The sequence below is a fragment of the Dromiciops gliroides genome, chromosome 2 (assembly GCF_019393635.1).
Source record: "Dromiciops gliroides isolate mDroGli1 chromosome 2, mDroGli1.pri, whole genome shotgun sequence".
In the NCBI taxonomy this organism is placed as follows: Eukaryota; Metazoa; Chordata; class Mammalia; order Microbiotheria; family Microbiotheriidae; genus Dromiciops; species Dromiciops gliroides.
In genome coordinates, this window is record NC_057862.1 from 536,081,595 (window position 1) to 536,095,347 (window position 13,753).

General features: G+C 39.2%; 1 protein-coding gene across 2 annotated transcripts in view; it reads left to right on the forward strand.

The window, feature by feature from the left end:
• HOOK3 (hook microtubule tethering protein 3) overlaps window positions 1–13,753 on the forward strand; it is a 139,557-nt gene that overhangs the window by 89,093 nt on the left and 36,711 nt on the right. For both annotated transcript variants that reach the window (XM_043981392.1, XM_043981394.1), the window contains exons 13-14: window positions 11,539–11,626; window positions 13,495–13,564. In XM_043981392.1, the coding sequence (XP_043837327.1) occupies window positions 11,539–11,626; window positions 13,495–13,564 (158 nt within the window). The remainder of the gene's footprint in view (window positions 1–11,538; window positions 11,627–13,494; window positions 13,565–13,753) is intronic.

Below are 13,753 nucleotides of genomic sequence, written 5' to 3' on the forward strand. Positions count from 1 at the left end.
AGCCCTGCATTCAGGAGGACCAGAGTTCAAATCCGGCCTCAGACACTTAACACTTACTAGCTGTGTGACCCTGGGCAAGTCACTTAACCCCATTTGCCTTTTTTTTAAAAAGTATAATATGCTTGAAAATTTAGCAAACAGGTTATTGATTACATTTTCCTGTAAACTAAGATAGTACTTTAAAATATCCAAATTTTGTTTGTGAGAAACCCCATTTAAATATTTTGGGGGCGGGGCTGCGTGGATAAAGCACTGACCCTGGATTCAGGAGGACCTGAGTTCAAATCCAGCCTCAGACACTTGAGACTTACTAGCTGTGTTAGAGAAGAAAATGGGCCCATTCCCTAATGGAATTGCAGCGAATGTCAGCCCCTGAGCCCTTTTATCCTTTAACACTTCTTCCCCAGTTATACAATCTGCCCACAGATTTGGTGTCCACTGGCACCAAAAACTATCCAGTCAGAATGCAGTGTAGCCACTGGGGGAGGCGACACAGAGACAGCCCTCTAAATGCCTTGGGTCTCCCTCATCATGTGATTTGGTTTGCGGGGTAGGGGAGGCAGCCCCTTTTTAGGCTGGAAGGAGCCTGGTCCTTGTTTGTAGATATTAGCATTTTCAACTTTTGTGGGGGGGCCCTATATTTTTGACTATTGGTGTCCCATCTCCCCCCACTGCCCCTCCTGCTGGCTCCCCCCAGTCCTCTGCTAACTTCATATTTGTGGTTTCAGTAACACACACCACCACCACCCCCATTGTCCATTGGGTTCGCAATTTCATCATGGATCTCAGATGTAGCTGTCAGGTCTCTGCAACCACTTTCCTTGGGGCAGTCTAGAAGATGTTTTGTCTCCAGGGCACTTCTCCAGTGGATTCACTTCTCTGGTTTCAAATTACTTGTCCTGTTAAAATCTCTTACAAAACAGATCTTAATAGCAAATACAAATGTTTCCCAACTAAGCTCATGTTATAAATTAATCAACTGCCCCCCTCCTCCAAGGAAAGAACAATTCCCAACCGACCCCCTCAGGGCCAGAGCATCCCTAGACTCAGGCCTACCAGGCTACTACTGCCTTTCCCCACTTTTTCTTTTAATAGCTAAGATGGTGAAGAGGGTGTATATTTCTTCTTCTGTAACTGCATCAAGCTGAATATGATTGTAGAGCTGGCCCTAGGTCTTAGTGGAAGGAGTAGAAAAATCCTGGCAGGCCTGGTCCAGAGGGTGAAGAGGTATAAAGGCTGGAATTGCTACCATAAGGTTGAAAGCCTTGAGCCCCTTGAGCACCGGCTCTGGAGTCAGGAGTACCTGAGTTCAAATGTGACCTCAGACACTTGACACTTACTAGCTGTGTGACCGTGGGCAAGTCACTTAACCCCCATTGCCTTAAAAAAAAAAAGTAATATAAGTTCCCTTGCTTTAAATTTATGACTGTTTTGGCTAGTTTTATCTAGGAAATGTTGACTAGAATTGTAAGGCAAGTGATAAGGAGTCACAACACTAAAAATACTTAATAAAAAGTGTAATATGGGGGCAGCCTAGATGAAGCAAACTACCGAGAGGTTCCAAAAATTAAAAGGACAAGAGCCAATACAGGGAGAAAGGGGGCAAACCAAGAGAGAGAATCCAGGAACCCTAGGATCCTGGATTGAGAGTGAAAAGTTGTTCCAGTGAGAGATATCATGAATGTACCATGCTGTTCAAAGCTTTATCTAACTGTATCTGACACAAACATTGTTAATTGTTAATATACCAAAGGGATACACCTTTCCCAATTACATGTATATCCACTTGACCTTAATTTTTTGCCAGGTGTAACAAAACATTCTATAAGTTACTCTCCTCTACTTTTCTTGAAACAAACTTGAGATGTGTTTCAAAATTCATGAAAACTTTCTTAAGCCACCCGCAGAGGAGTCCATAAGTTATACTCCTATACCCTTCTTTAATACAAGACCATTAAGAATAGAATTTTCATCTTTGTTTCATCACTTTTTACATCATCTGCCTACTTATCCTCAGGCCCTTATGAGAAAGAAAAGAATCTAATACCACTGGTACCAGATGCCATGGCCAAATTCAACATCAGGTTTATCATGACACCTGGTATGATAATGGGGGTTACCATAAAAGAACAAAAGTTGCCAAGCCTCATGGAAGCCAGCGCAATATGTGGAGGAGAAACTGAGCCAGGCTTAATCAGATGCATGGGATCCATGGTATCAGGAATATAGAAAGGGAGGATCGAAGCCAGGGTAGGAGATGTCATAGCCAGCCATTCAGTGCTATGTGTGGGGAGGAATTGAAACCAAAAGAATCCAGACTCAGCTTTTGCCAATGACTGTTCTCTCAGCCTTTCCCAAAGCAGTACAATACTTGAACTTCGTGCATCCCTCCCTTCTGTGACAGTTCAATACCTGCTCGTCTCCCTGTGGATAGTTGGCACCTTGGTTGCTCAGATCTGATAACGAGTGGTCACCAATAAATTAGAAGTTTTAGCAAGAGTTTAGACTATTTATTAAAGAGCATTAGGATCTAATGATCAGAGAGAAAGGTAAAAATCTATTTCTAAGAGACCCTGTCATCTGACCTGACATGGCGAGGTCAGGAACGAAAAACACAACACTTCCTTCTTCCTCCCAGTAGCCTCTCCTCGAAAAAACGAACCAGTCCGTCCCCGTACACACACAGCTCCAAGCTAATTGGGTGGTAGCTTTGATAGACAGTACCCACGAGCAAACGTCACTTCCTGACACCAAGGAACTGATCTTCCAAAGCACATGGCTTGCCCTCAGATGCCTTTTCCTTATGGCGGAGCTTTCCTACAGTAACTCTCCAACAGATGGCATCACTCCAATTGTTACAGTCCTCCCTGTGTTTCAAGTGAAGAAACATGGTTTCCTCACATGAAGCAATAACATTACAGATGCTTATAACTAAGCAAAGGAAATGAAAAAAGAGAAAAAAAAAATTGACATTGACAAAGGCTAAAGGGGGCACTCCCCTATTAGCAGGTAGACATCACAAGCAGAAAAAGTAGAGGGGGCACTCCCCTTTAGTAAGTGGACATTATAAACAGTGTATACAATGTGGAAAAGAAGAAACAGGGAAATGTCCATTTAAGTCTTTGAAAGTCTTTTCTTGGATGATTCTTGGGATGTCCTCTAGGTGTAGTCATGGAATAGAAGTCTTTCAGGGGTTGATGTGTGGATACTGATAATCAGCCAGGAAAATTTCCTACAAAATTGAGCTTAACAACTTTAAAATAGCTTTGTCAATAATCAAATCAAACAATGAGAGTTCTTAAAAACATGTCTAAGGGAATTCAGAATCTTAGTTGTTACACATGAAACATATGATAAAACAAAAATTGAAACATTCTCTAAAACTTAATATTGCTATAATCTCCCCTGTTGAGGGTAAATTGAGAAGACAATTGTGATATTAATTTAAAAAATAATTTTTGTCTTTGTTTTATCACTTTTTGCATCATCTGCCTAAATATTCTCATGTCATTATGAGAAATTTTCAAAATCTAATATAATTGGTAACAGATGTCAAGGCTAAATCCAACACTGTATTTATCATGACACCTGAGATAATTATGGGGGTTACCATAAAAGAACAGAGAAATGATGGAATATGAGCATTCCCACACTTGAGCAATATATACTACCCATGCAGTATGCCAGGCTTAAAATAGGTGGATGGCATATATGTCTCCATGCCACCAAACATATTGAAGGAAATTGAGTCAGACTTAATTATATGCATGGGATTGAAACATCCATGGCATCAGGCACATTGGAGGGGAAATAGAAGCCAGGTGTAGAATGAGATAGGTGGGGGGCAGCTAGGTGGTGCAGTGGATAGAGCAACTGGCCCTGGAGTCAGGAGTACCTGAGTTCAAATCTGGCCTCAGACACGTGACACTTATTAGCAGTGTGACCCTGGGCAAGTCATTAAACCCCAATTGCCCCACCAAAAAAAAGGAAGAAAAAGAAAAAAAAATAGTTAACTTCCTGTGGTAATGTTGTTTAGATACAATCTTCCAAAAAGGCAAGATCCTAGTCTACTAACTCCATTTGTGTAGGGCTATGCACCTTAGGGCAATACAGTTGATTTGGGGGCAGCTAGGTGGTGCAGTGGATAAGGCACAGGCCCTGAATTCAGGAGGACCTGAGTTCAAATCTGGCCTCAGACACCTAACACTAGCTGTGTGACCCTGGGCAAGTCACTTAACCCCCATTGCCCCACCCCACCCCCCAAACTCTGAATGAGATGGGTGGAACGAAAACTTCCAGCCATCTGTACAATATTGTGGGGGAAAATTAAACCAAGAGAAACCAACCTCAATGTTTGTCAGTAGCTGTTCTCTCAGCAGTACCTTGACTTCATGCATGTCTCTGCTCATGTAACAGTTCAATGTCTGTTCTTGCATGTATTCCTCTTGTGATCGAATGGCATCCTGGCCAACTGGCATCTGATAACTCAGAATGAAGGCAATTAATGTCTTAAATGATAAGTTCCCATAATCCAAGTCTCATGTGGATTTTAAAATTGAGGATAATAATGATTGCAAAAAATGTGAATGTACCTTGACTCAGAATGTAATATACAATTATGCAATAATTTCAAATACCTTTTTTTTTTTTTACTAAGTATACAATTACTTTTGTGAAAAATCAGAACATATTTAAATACAAGTTAAAACACAACACAGGGCAGCTAGGTGGCACAGTGGATAGAGCACCGGCCCTAGATTCAGGAGGACCTGAGTTCAAATCCAGCCTCAGACACTTGACACTTACTAGCTGTGTGACCCTGGGCAAGTCACTTAACCCCAATTGTCTCACCAAAAAAAAAAAGCCATAACACAATCTTAAAAGAATAAAAATCTTTACAAAAATAAGTCCATATTATTGAATTCAAAATGTAGTTGCAATAGCATAAAAGAAACCCTTATGTAACATTTAAACTGACTTTTTTTAAAAAAACTAAAATTTTGGGGAGTAGCTAGGTAGCTCAATGGATAGAGCACCAGCTAATATCTAAAGTACCCAAATACCATATTATTATATAATATATCCCTATTTATGGCAATAATAAATTAGATTATATAAATATAAGAAAAGAAAAAAAACTTTTGCAAATGTTCCCCTCTTTTTAAAAAAAATATGCTTATCAGGGCAGTTAGGTGGTGCAGTGGGTAGAGTACCGGCCCCGGATTCAGGAGGACCTGAGTTCAAATTTGACCTCAGACACTTGACACTAGCTTTGTGACCCTGGGCAAGTCACTTAACCCCAAATGCCTCATCAAAACAAAAAAGAAAGAAAGAAAAAATATGCTTATCAAAAATACTTATAGAATCAATTTACACTTGCCATGGCAACCAGTTTGCCAGGGAAATACTTTATAGAGTTTGATCAGATAATCAGGAAAAAAAAATTTAGAATATGGGAGCACAGTACTCCCAGAATTAACATTGTATTATGAAATCAAAACCATCTTGCATTGTTTCAAAAATAGCGATAAGTAAAAAAAAAATACACATGGAAGAATAAAAGACAAGGACGTTCAAACTGGGGAAATATTTATATAATCTAATTATTATGAACTTAATAAGAGTAGTACAAAATACAATTGATCACATGAATATAAAAAGCTTCTGCAAATATTCCCCCCTTTTTTAAAACTAAGTATAAAACAATCTCAAAAGCATGAAAATAAACCCATACTGTTAATTTCAAAATGTAGATGTAATAGCATAAAAATCCTATGTAACCTCTGAACTGACATTATTTCTCTGAATTTAGAACACTTTTGATTCCAATATCTAAAATCCCCAATACTCATATTAATACCTTGCTGCTAACTTCTACATTTCTGCAAAATATGTACCCCTCCATGACAAAAGAAGCAAAATCTTGAACTATGAAGATGAGGCTTGTCTTGTACATCTGTATTCAGCTTAAGTGTCTCGTTTTTTAACCCCTTCAAATTCTCTGTCGGTCCTTTCATAATACAAATGCTTTATAAGGTTACTAATTAAAGACAAAAGCAGATTAGCAAAGTTATGAACAAAACGAGCATATCTGGAATTTAAAGGATTTTCTCAGGTTGGTTTGGGAGAACCACAGCTGGTTGAGTCGGAATCACAGCTTAGCTGGGGTAGGGCTATGGCTGACTGTTCTGGCAACTGAGTAGAACCTGCAAATGCAGGTAGAGAAAGGTTTGCATGTGCAAGCTCAGGACCTGAAGAAGGTGGTTTAGATCTCTTGACTTCCCTGGCAGGAGGATCAAGGGGCATGGCCATGGTAGGAGGTGATGCCAGAGATGGGAGAGGAGATGGTGTCCCAAGAGGAGGGGGCAGGACCACCTCTCCCACATGGTGAACAGCTGGGAGGGACTAGGGCAATTTGTATCTGGCTTGGTTTCCCTTCTCCCACCCAGGTTGTTGCCTCCAGGCATGCAAAAGGAGAGAAACTTAGTGTTAGAATTCAATCTTTGGGGGACTCAAAGTGCAGGACTGTTTGCAAATTTTTCAGTGTTAAGTAGTCAAAAGATCCATTCTCTAACCATTTGTTTTCCAGTAAACTGGAATATTTTTTATGCCACATAAACCTTGCTTTTGTTATGCCTGGCTGAATTGGTAGCTTGTAAGCTTCCCATGCTGCAATTATTTTCTCAAGGGGGGAGTCTTGAATGATATAAAATGTACTATCTTCCACCCCCTTTCTGTAATTCACAGATTTCTTAGTGTTCTTAATTTCTATAGTATCATCAGTCCCCTTTGAACACTAAAACCCAGAAGTCCTCTTTGGTCCCACAGTCCCTGGTCCATTTTATAAAGTAAAAGGGAGAGAGGCATGAAAATAGGAGGCTAAGAGTACTTAAGAGTTAAATCAGGTACTTGACCTAGCTGCTTTGCCATTAAGAGAAACCCAATTTAAAGAGACAGGCACATGTAGAAATAGGGAAAAAATTTCTTACCAAACTGGAAGATGAGAAGACTGAGGTTCAGCTTTCCTCTTCATGGTCAGCCATCTGTGAAGTTGCTATCTAGCTATACTGTCTAAAAAATCTAATGAGTGGTCACCAATAAATTAGAAGCTTTAGCAAGAGTTTAGACTTTTAAGTATTTATTAAAGATCACGAGGATCTAATGATCAGAGAGAAAGGTAAAAATCTAACTAAGAGACCTCATCATCTGACCTGCCATGGCTAGGTCAGGAACAAAAAAGACTCAATACTTCCTTCTTCCTCCCAGAAGCCTCTCCTCGAAAACCAAAACAGCCCCCCCCCACACACACACACACACCTCCAAGCTAATTGGCTGGTAGCTTTGATAGACAGTACCCACAAGCAAGTGACGCCAAGGAACTGACCTTCCAAACCACATGGCTTGCCCTCAGATACCTTCTTCTCATGGCGGAGCTTTCCTGCAGTAACGCTCCAGCAGGTGGTGTCACTCCACTTGTTAATAATTAACTGAGGGAGGCAGCTAGGTGGCTAAAGTCCGGCCCTGGATTCAGGAAGACCTGAGTTCAAATTCGGGCCCAGACACTTGACACTTACTAGCTGTGTGACCCTGGGCAAGTCACTTAACCCCAATTGCCTCACTAAAAAACAAACAAACAAACAAAATAATTAACTGAGGATTAATTCTGATAGCAAAAAATGTGAATTAAGTTTCTACACTCAAAATATAATGTACAATAGCAATAATTCCAAATAATAACTACAAATAAACATACTTCTAGAATTAATTTATACTTGTCAGGGCAGTTAGAAAAACAAACAATTTAAAATAGAATTAGATTTAAGTGAAGCAGGGCTGTACAAAGTCACCAGCCTCACTCTCTTCTCTGGAGAAAACAGCAAAGTAAATCCCTAATGCCTAAGAGGATGCAGAAGGGCATGGGTAGAATATGGGAGAATAATACTTCTAGACTTAATATCTTGCAAGACCATAACAATACACAAGAATAAATAAAAGACAATGAAATTCAAACTGGCTTAAAACATAATCTTAAAAGAATTAAAATCTCTGAATAACATGCAACAATCTAAATATTATCATAAAAATAATGCATAATTTCCATCTGATATGGGATGGAATTTAGGGTCAAATTGATCGTGAGTCATCCCAAAAGAATTACAAGACTCAGTGGCTCAGTTTCCCAAGTTTTATTGCAGTACTATGAGTGATCACAGGGAGAGAACCAGAAAAGTGGAAAGGTCTCTCTCTCAAATAGTGAAAGGAAAGACAATTATATTTATAGTATGGATAAATTGATTATCAGTCTCATTATAATAATCTCCACCTTTGGGAGTTACAGAGGAGGGCCTGTCCTCATTATAATATTCTCCACCTTGGGAGAATATTAGGAGAGGGCTTATCCTAATTGGAGTTCCTGGGGTCCTAAGCCAACCCTCAAGGTGGGTACCTTTTTCTGTGGAGATGTGTTTGGGGGGGTTTACATGTCATAAGGTGAATCTGGGAACAAATTTGGCCTTTTCTGTGCATGTCACTTTTTGATTCCCATGGCTAGATTTTATCAATAGACTTTCTATACCTCATCAGTATATCATTGTTATTGTTAAAGTCTCTCTGACCTGCCTCTTTATGTTCTTGTTATGGGTGCTGATTTATGTAGGGGCACGAAAACCTAGGCCTTGACTTATATTAATGAAGATTCAAGTCTTAAGTAATCTATTAACTGGGGTCTGAATCCTTTTTTAGAGCTCATATCTAAATTAGAGCTTGGGTCTTAGGTTTTTCTGTTAACCCCTTTTTTGCCTCCTATATCAAAAGAACATTAAAAATCATTCTGGGGGTGGCTAGGTGGTGCAGTGGGTAAAGCACTGGCCCTGGATTATTGGGATAGACTTCTAGCAGATATTCTTCCTTTGTTCTTGTTTTCCTCAAGACCAAGCTTTATCCTAATACTAATCATCCTTATTCACAAATCTAATTGTGTTAGCCTGCACTCAGAACTTTTCAGTCAGTACCTTTCTTCTAAAGTAAAGTTCCAAATCATCTGCTCATTCAGAATCATTTGTAATCTGGTATCACCTCATTTTTTCTATCCTTATCTCTTAATACTTCTGTAATCCTAGCAGACTGGACAGTGCTACTACAGAACAAGTGTCTTGTGCGGTACCACCTCTGTGCCTTTCTTTGTCCTTGCTGTTCTGTATACCTAGACTGTCACTGTTGTGGGAACTTGTGACCTGACACAGGAGGGCTAACACCCAAAGAATTGGAAGCTTTTAGCAAATCTCCTAAAATAAAAGGATTTATTAGGAGAGAGTAATATATGACCTGGAGACAAGAGTCGCTATGGAAACTATCTCCCTGAATAAGAAAAGAGCTGATCTCTTTTTAGGAGATTACAAAACCACTGAGAGAAGATGCCTGGAGCTTAAATCTTGGGCCTACTAGGGGCCCACATCTCAAATTATGAAACCTACGCGTCCTCTTTTGTTCCTTTTTGTTTACACCATACCCAGGGTCTTCTTGCTCCAGCCACACTGCATTCCCAAGGTGGGAGGCAGAATCGTTTTTCACTTCTAAACTCTTGGGTTTTGTCGTAGCAGCCTGGTGGGCCTGGGTCCAGGTAAGGATGCTCTGGCCTTGAGGGGGACACTATGACCATGGAGAAATGCGGTTGATCAGCTTGTTGGGGTCAGAGATGACTCTTTCCTTGGAGAAGCAAAGCAGTTGATTAATCAGGTAGTTGGTCAAAGTTTGGTCAAATAGATAATAAAGCAGCCACCCAGAAAGCTGGGCTCCTTGAATTTACAGCATGAGCTTAGTTGGGAGCCAGTTGTGTTTGCTGTGTGATTAGGACTGTTGACCTGGAAATTAAGGAAACAATCAATATAGAAGAAATAAGGTCTTTAATCTCGGCCTAGGAACTATAGGAATACCCAAAGATGGGAACCGAGGACTGGGTTTTAATGGGGTAACAGAACAAAAAGATTGCTCCAGAGTGACATATAGCTAATTAACGTAAATGAACCTTTGACAAAAGAAATAATAGAACAGCTCCTAATTTAAGTATAGGCGTTACTGACTCTGAATAGAAACTACTTAATGCCGGTGGACTCTTTTTACATAATAACAAAAAGTCCCGGGAGTCAAGTGGGGAACCTTGGGTGGGGATAAGTTGCTTGGGGGAAGGTCCATCCAGAGTCTGGAAATGACCAAGACAGTCAGCCCCAAGCAATTCACCTGCCTGGGAAAGAGGGGACTGGGTGAGGAATCAGTTCTCAGTAAATTTTGTAGTTCTCAGGACCAGTTAGTGAGAATATTCTCATTAAAAATATGTTTTCATTATTCATATATCCAAATAGCTAACATCATCATTTTCAAACTGTTGTAACTTTTCAGTCTTAGATCTCTACCCCCACCCCTTCCTCACCTCTATAAAATTGTGATCTCCTCCCTTGCTCAGGAAGTTAAAGTTAGGCTTCTTCTCCATGGCTGTCTGATCAAACATGCCCAGAAGGTGAAGCCTAGGCTGCTTCTCCCAGCCATGCCTCTGTGTGCCATATAATACAAACTTTTACTTAAATTTTGATTGGATTGTCTGGGTGAGTAATTTTTTGAAAGAGAAATGTTTTCAAGAACCCATCTAGCAGGAAAGGTCTTAATATCTAAAGTTTAAGGGTTTCTTAGGGGTTGGGGTCTCTTAAGTTTCTTGGGGTCCCAGTTGCACTCCACCCACTACATGCCCACTCCCTCTTTACCTACTAAATTACTCCCCATTCTTTAAACCCCATCCTAAAGCCTGCTAGCTCCACAAAGCCTTTACTTCTTCCCCCTCACCACCTTTTCTCAACGACCTTCTGACTGCACAGAGAAAATTCTTTTTCTGTTTCTCTACAGCAGTCATTTAATATTGTATACTATAGTCATCTGTGTTTGTATCGTATCTACTGGAGTTTAAGATTTGTAAAAGTAGACACTAGACCTTATTACAATAGGAAGAACACTGGCTTGGTACCCGGAGTACCTCACTTCAAATTTTGCCCATCATATTGGTGAAAATCCTGAACTTGGACTAAATGGCTTTTAAAGCCCCTCTCAAGCTGTGAATCTGTGATCCTGTGGTGATCAGTGTATACAAATTTGTGGTTCTCTCTTTAGAAATTTGTTAGAGGGGGGGCAGCTAGGTGGCACAGTAGATAAAGCACTGGCCCTGAATTCAGAAGGACCTGAGTTCAAATGTGGCCTCAGACACTTGACATTAGCTGTGTGACCCTGGGCAAGTCACTTAACCCTCATTGCCCCACCCCCACCTCCCCAAAAAAAGAAATTTGTTAGAGATCAACTTTTAAGTGGACTATGAAAAAATGTTTGTATTTCATAAAAAGCATCTGAGTTTCAGTAACTATTCTTCTAAATGCAAATATTACTTTAAATATTAAAATGCAATATTTGCAAAAGTAAATATAGTGGACCAATAGAGCTGACTTTTATACCTAGATTTGTATTCTAAGCCTGATCCTTCTTTGTCTTTTGTTCTTGCAGAGATTAAGAACTGAACGGGATTCTCTTAAAGAGACCATTGAAGAACTTAGATGTGTACAGGCTCAAGAAGGGCAGCTCACTACTCAAGGTAACAAAAAAATACCTGAGTTCAAAGCAAAGTGATTTATGTTCTATACTTGCTATAACATGCATAATACAAGCAAAAGTGGTTTGGGTTAATTCTCTTTTTAGCTAAAAATTTAAAATATTTTTATATATAGAAAAATGTATTTAAAGCAGTTATTAGGTTTCCTTAGAAATCTATAGATAAATTTCAGGGACCTCTGTGAATTTGGATAGAAGAAAAATTATGTATTTGTTTTCAATAACGTTTGGTTTCCTTTGCATTTTATGCATTTAAAAACAATATTCTTAGAAGATTCTATTCACCAGATAGCCAAAAGGCATCCATGACACAAAAAAGTCAAGAACTCTTGATTTTTATTATTTAAAGGTTTTTCCTTTAACAAAGAAAAAAAATGTTAATCCAGTCAAGAAAATAATGGGAGTTGTTGCACTGTTTTAAATAAAACAAAGATTTGAAAGCTTAAGTTTAGAGCTTGTGAGTTATGACTATAGTTTCTGAGTCTGGTTTAAAGTATTTAGCCTAGGGGGCAGCTAGGTGGCACAGTAGATAAAGCACCTACCCTGGATTCAGGAGGACCTGAGTTCAAGTCCAACCTCAGACACTTGATACTTACTAGCTGTGTGACCCAGGGCAAGTCATTTAACCCTCATTGCCCTGCAAAAAAAAAAAAATCTAGTCTAATAGTCTCCTTGTAGGAAACATAAAATAGGATCATGAGGCAACATTTGTTCATTGACTTCCTAAAAAATTCTTTTTTAACAATTTTTGACTGCTTATTGTGTCAGTGAAGTCAGTCTATTAGAGCATGAATCTTCCTCCAGGGGTGGAATATTTAACTTTGATCTCATTATATAAACACTTTTTATAAACATCATATAAACAACTTAAATTTTTTTTTTTTAGTGAGGCAATTGGGGTTAAGTGACTTGCCCAGGGTCACACAGCTAGTAAGTGTTAAATGTCTAAGGCCGGATTTGAACTCAGGTACTCCTGACTCCAGGGCCGGTGCTCTATCCACTGTGCCACCTAGCTGCCCCAACAACTTTCTTAATAGAAAGAAATTTTTAAGTTCATGTTACTAGGATGGGTTTTTTCTGCAAAGCATAAAAAATTATTGTGAAGACATAGAATTTTATTTTATTTTAATTATAATGGATAGAAAGAAATTAGGAAATGGGATCAATAATTCACTAAGTGGCATATTCAAGTATCTGGTCTTTTTATGGGTTGTAAGCTTGAAATGGTATGTATTTCCCTTTCATTCACTCCTGCATACAGCTTCTCTTCCTATAGTGTTTAACTTGACTATGCTCTGCATTGCTATTTTTTCTTCTATTCCTATCTCACTTTAGTCTGCCTTGACATTCTTGGTTTTCACTGTTGGTTTCTAGCTGCTTCTCAAAGGGAGCATATGCACATCAGACAAATGTAGGCTATCTAGTTTTGAAGAAGAGGTTGAGAAAATGCTTAGAAAGTTTGCCCTTGTGTTTCTTTCAAAATCATTCTCCTCTCTGAAGAACTCTAATTCTGTCTCTATCAGATATCTAGAACAAGATTCCAACAGTTGATATGTTTGGAAAATATAATAAGCAAGTGTTTTTCCAGACTTTGATCTTCATGTTTTATATTCAGAAGAACATCTTTAATGCTGTTAAGTGATATGAACAATAGAGACCACAAACATCACTTCCCAAATAACCTTTCTCATTCCTTCTACCAAAAAACTTATGACTATTATGATGGACAAAGCATAAAAGACTTTGGCTTTTAACTATCCAGAAAGAAGGATGGAAAACCTAGGTATAGAAAGAAAAAAACATGACTGTTTTATCCTAACTTCTCTGTTCCATCATGTGTATCGTAAATAGGATTAATGCCTCTGGGAAGTCAAGAGTCTTCAGACAGTCTGGCTGCAGAGATTGTTACACCTGAAATAAAGTAAGTGTACTATAATGCTTTGTAGCTACCCTGTGCAAAGTACTTTGATGCATGCCATCTCCCATACCCAGAAACTTCCCTCACTTTACCCCTGATCCTTCCTTATTGTCAGCTTTCTCTTCCCTTGAGACCTAACTGGAGTACCATCTCCTTCCCTGATACCCTTAGTTAGAAGTTATCCTTTTCTCC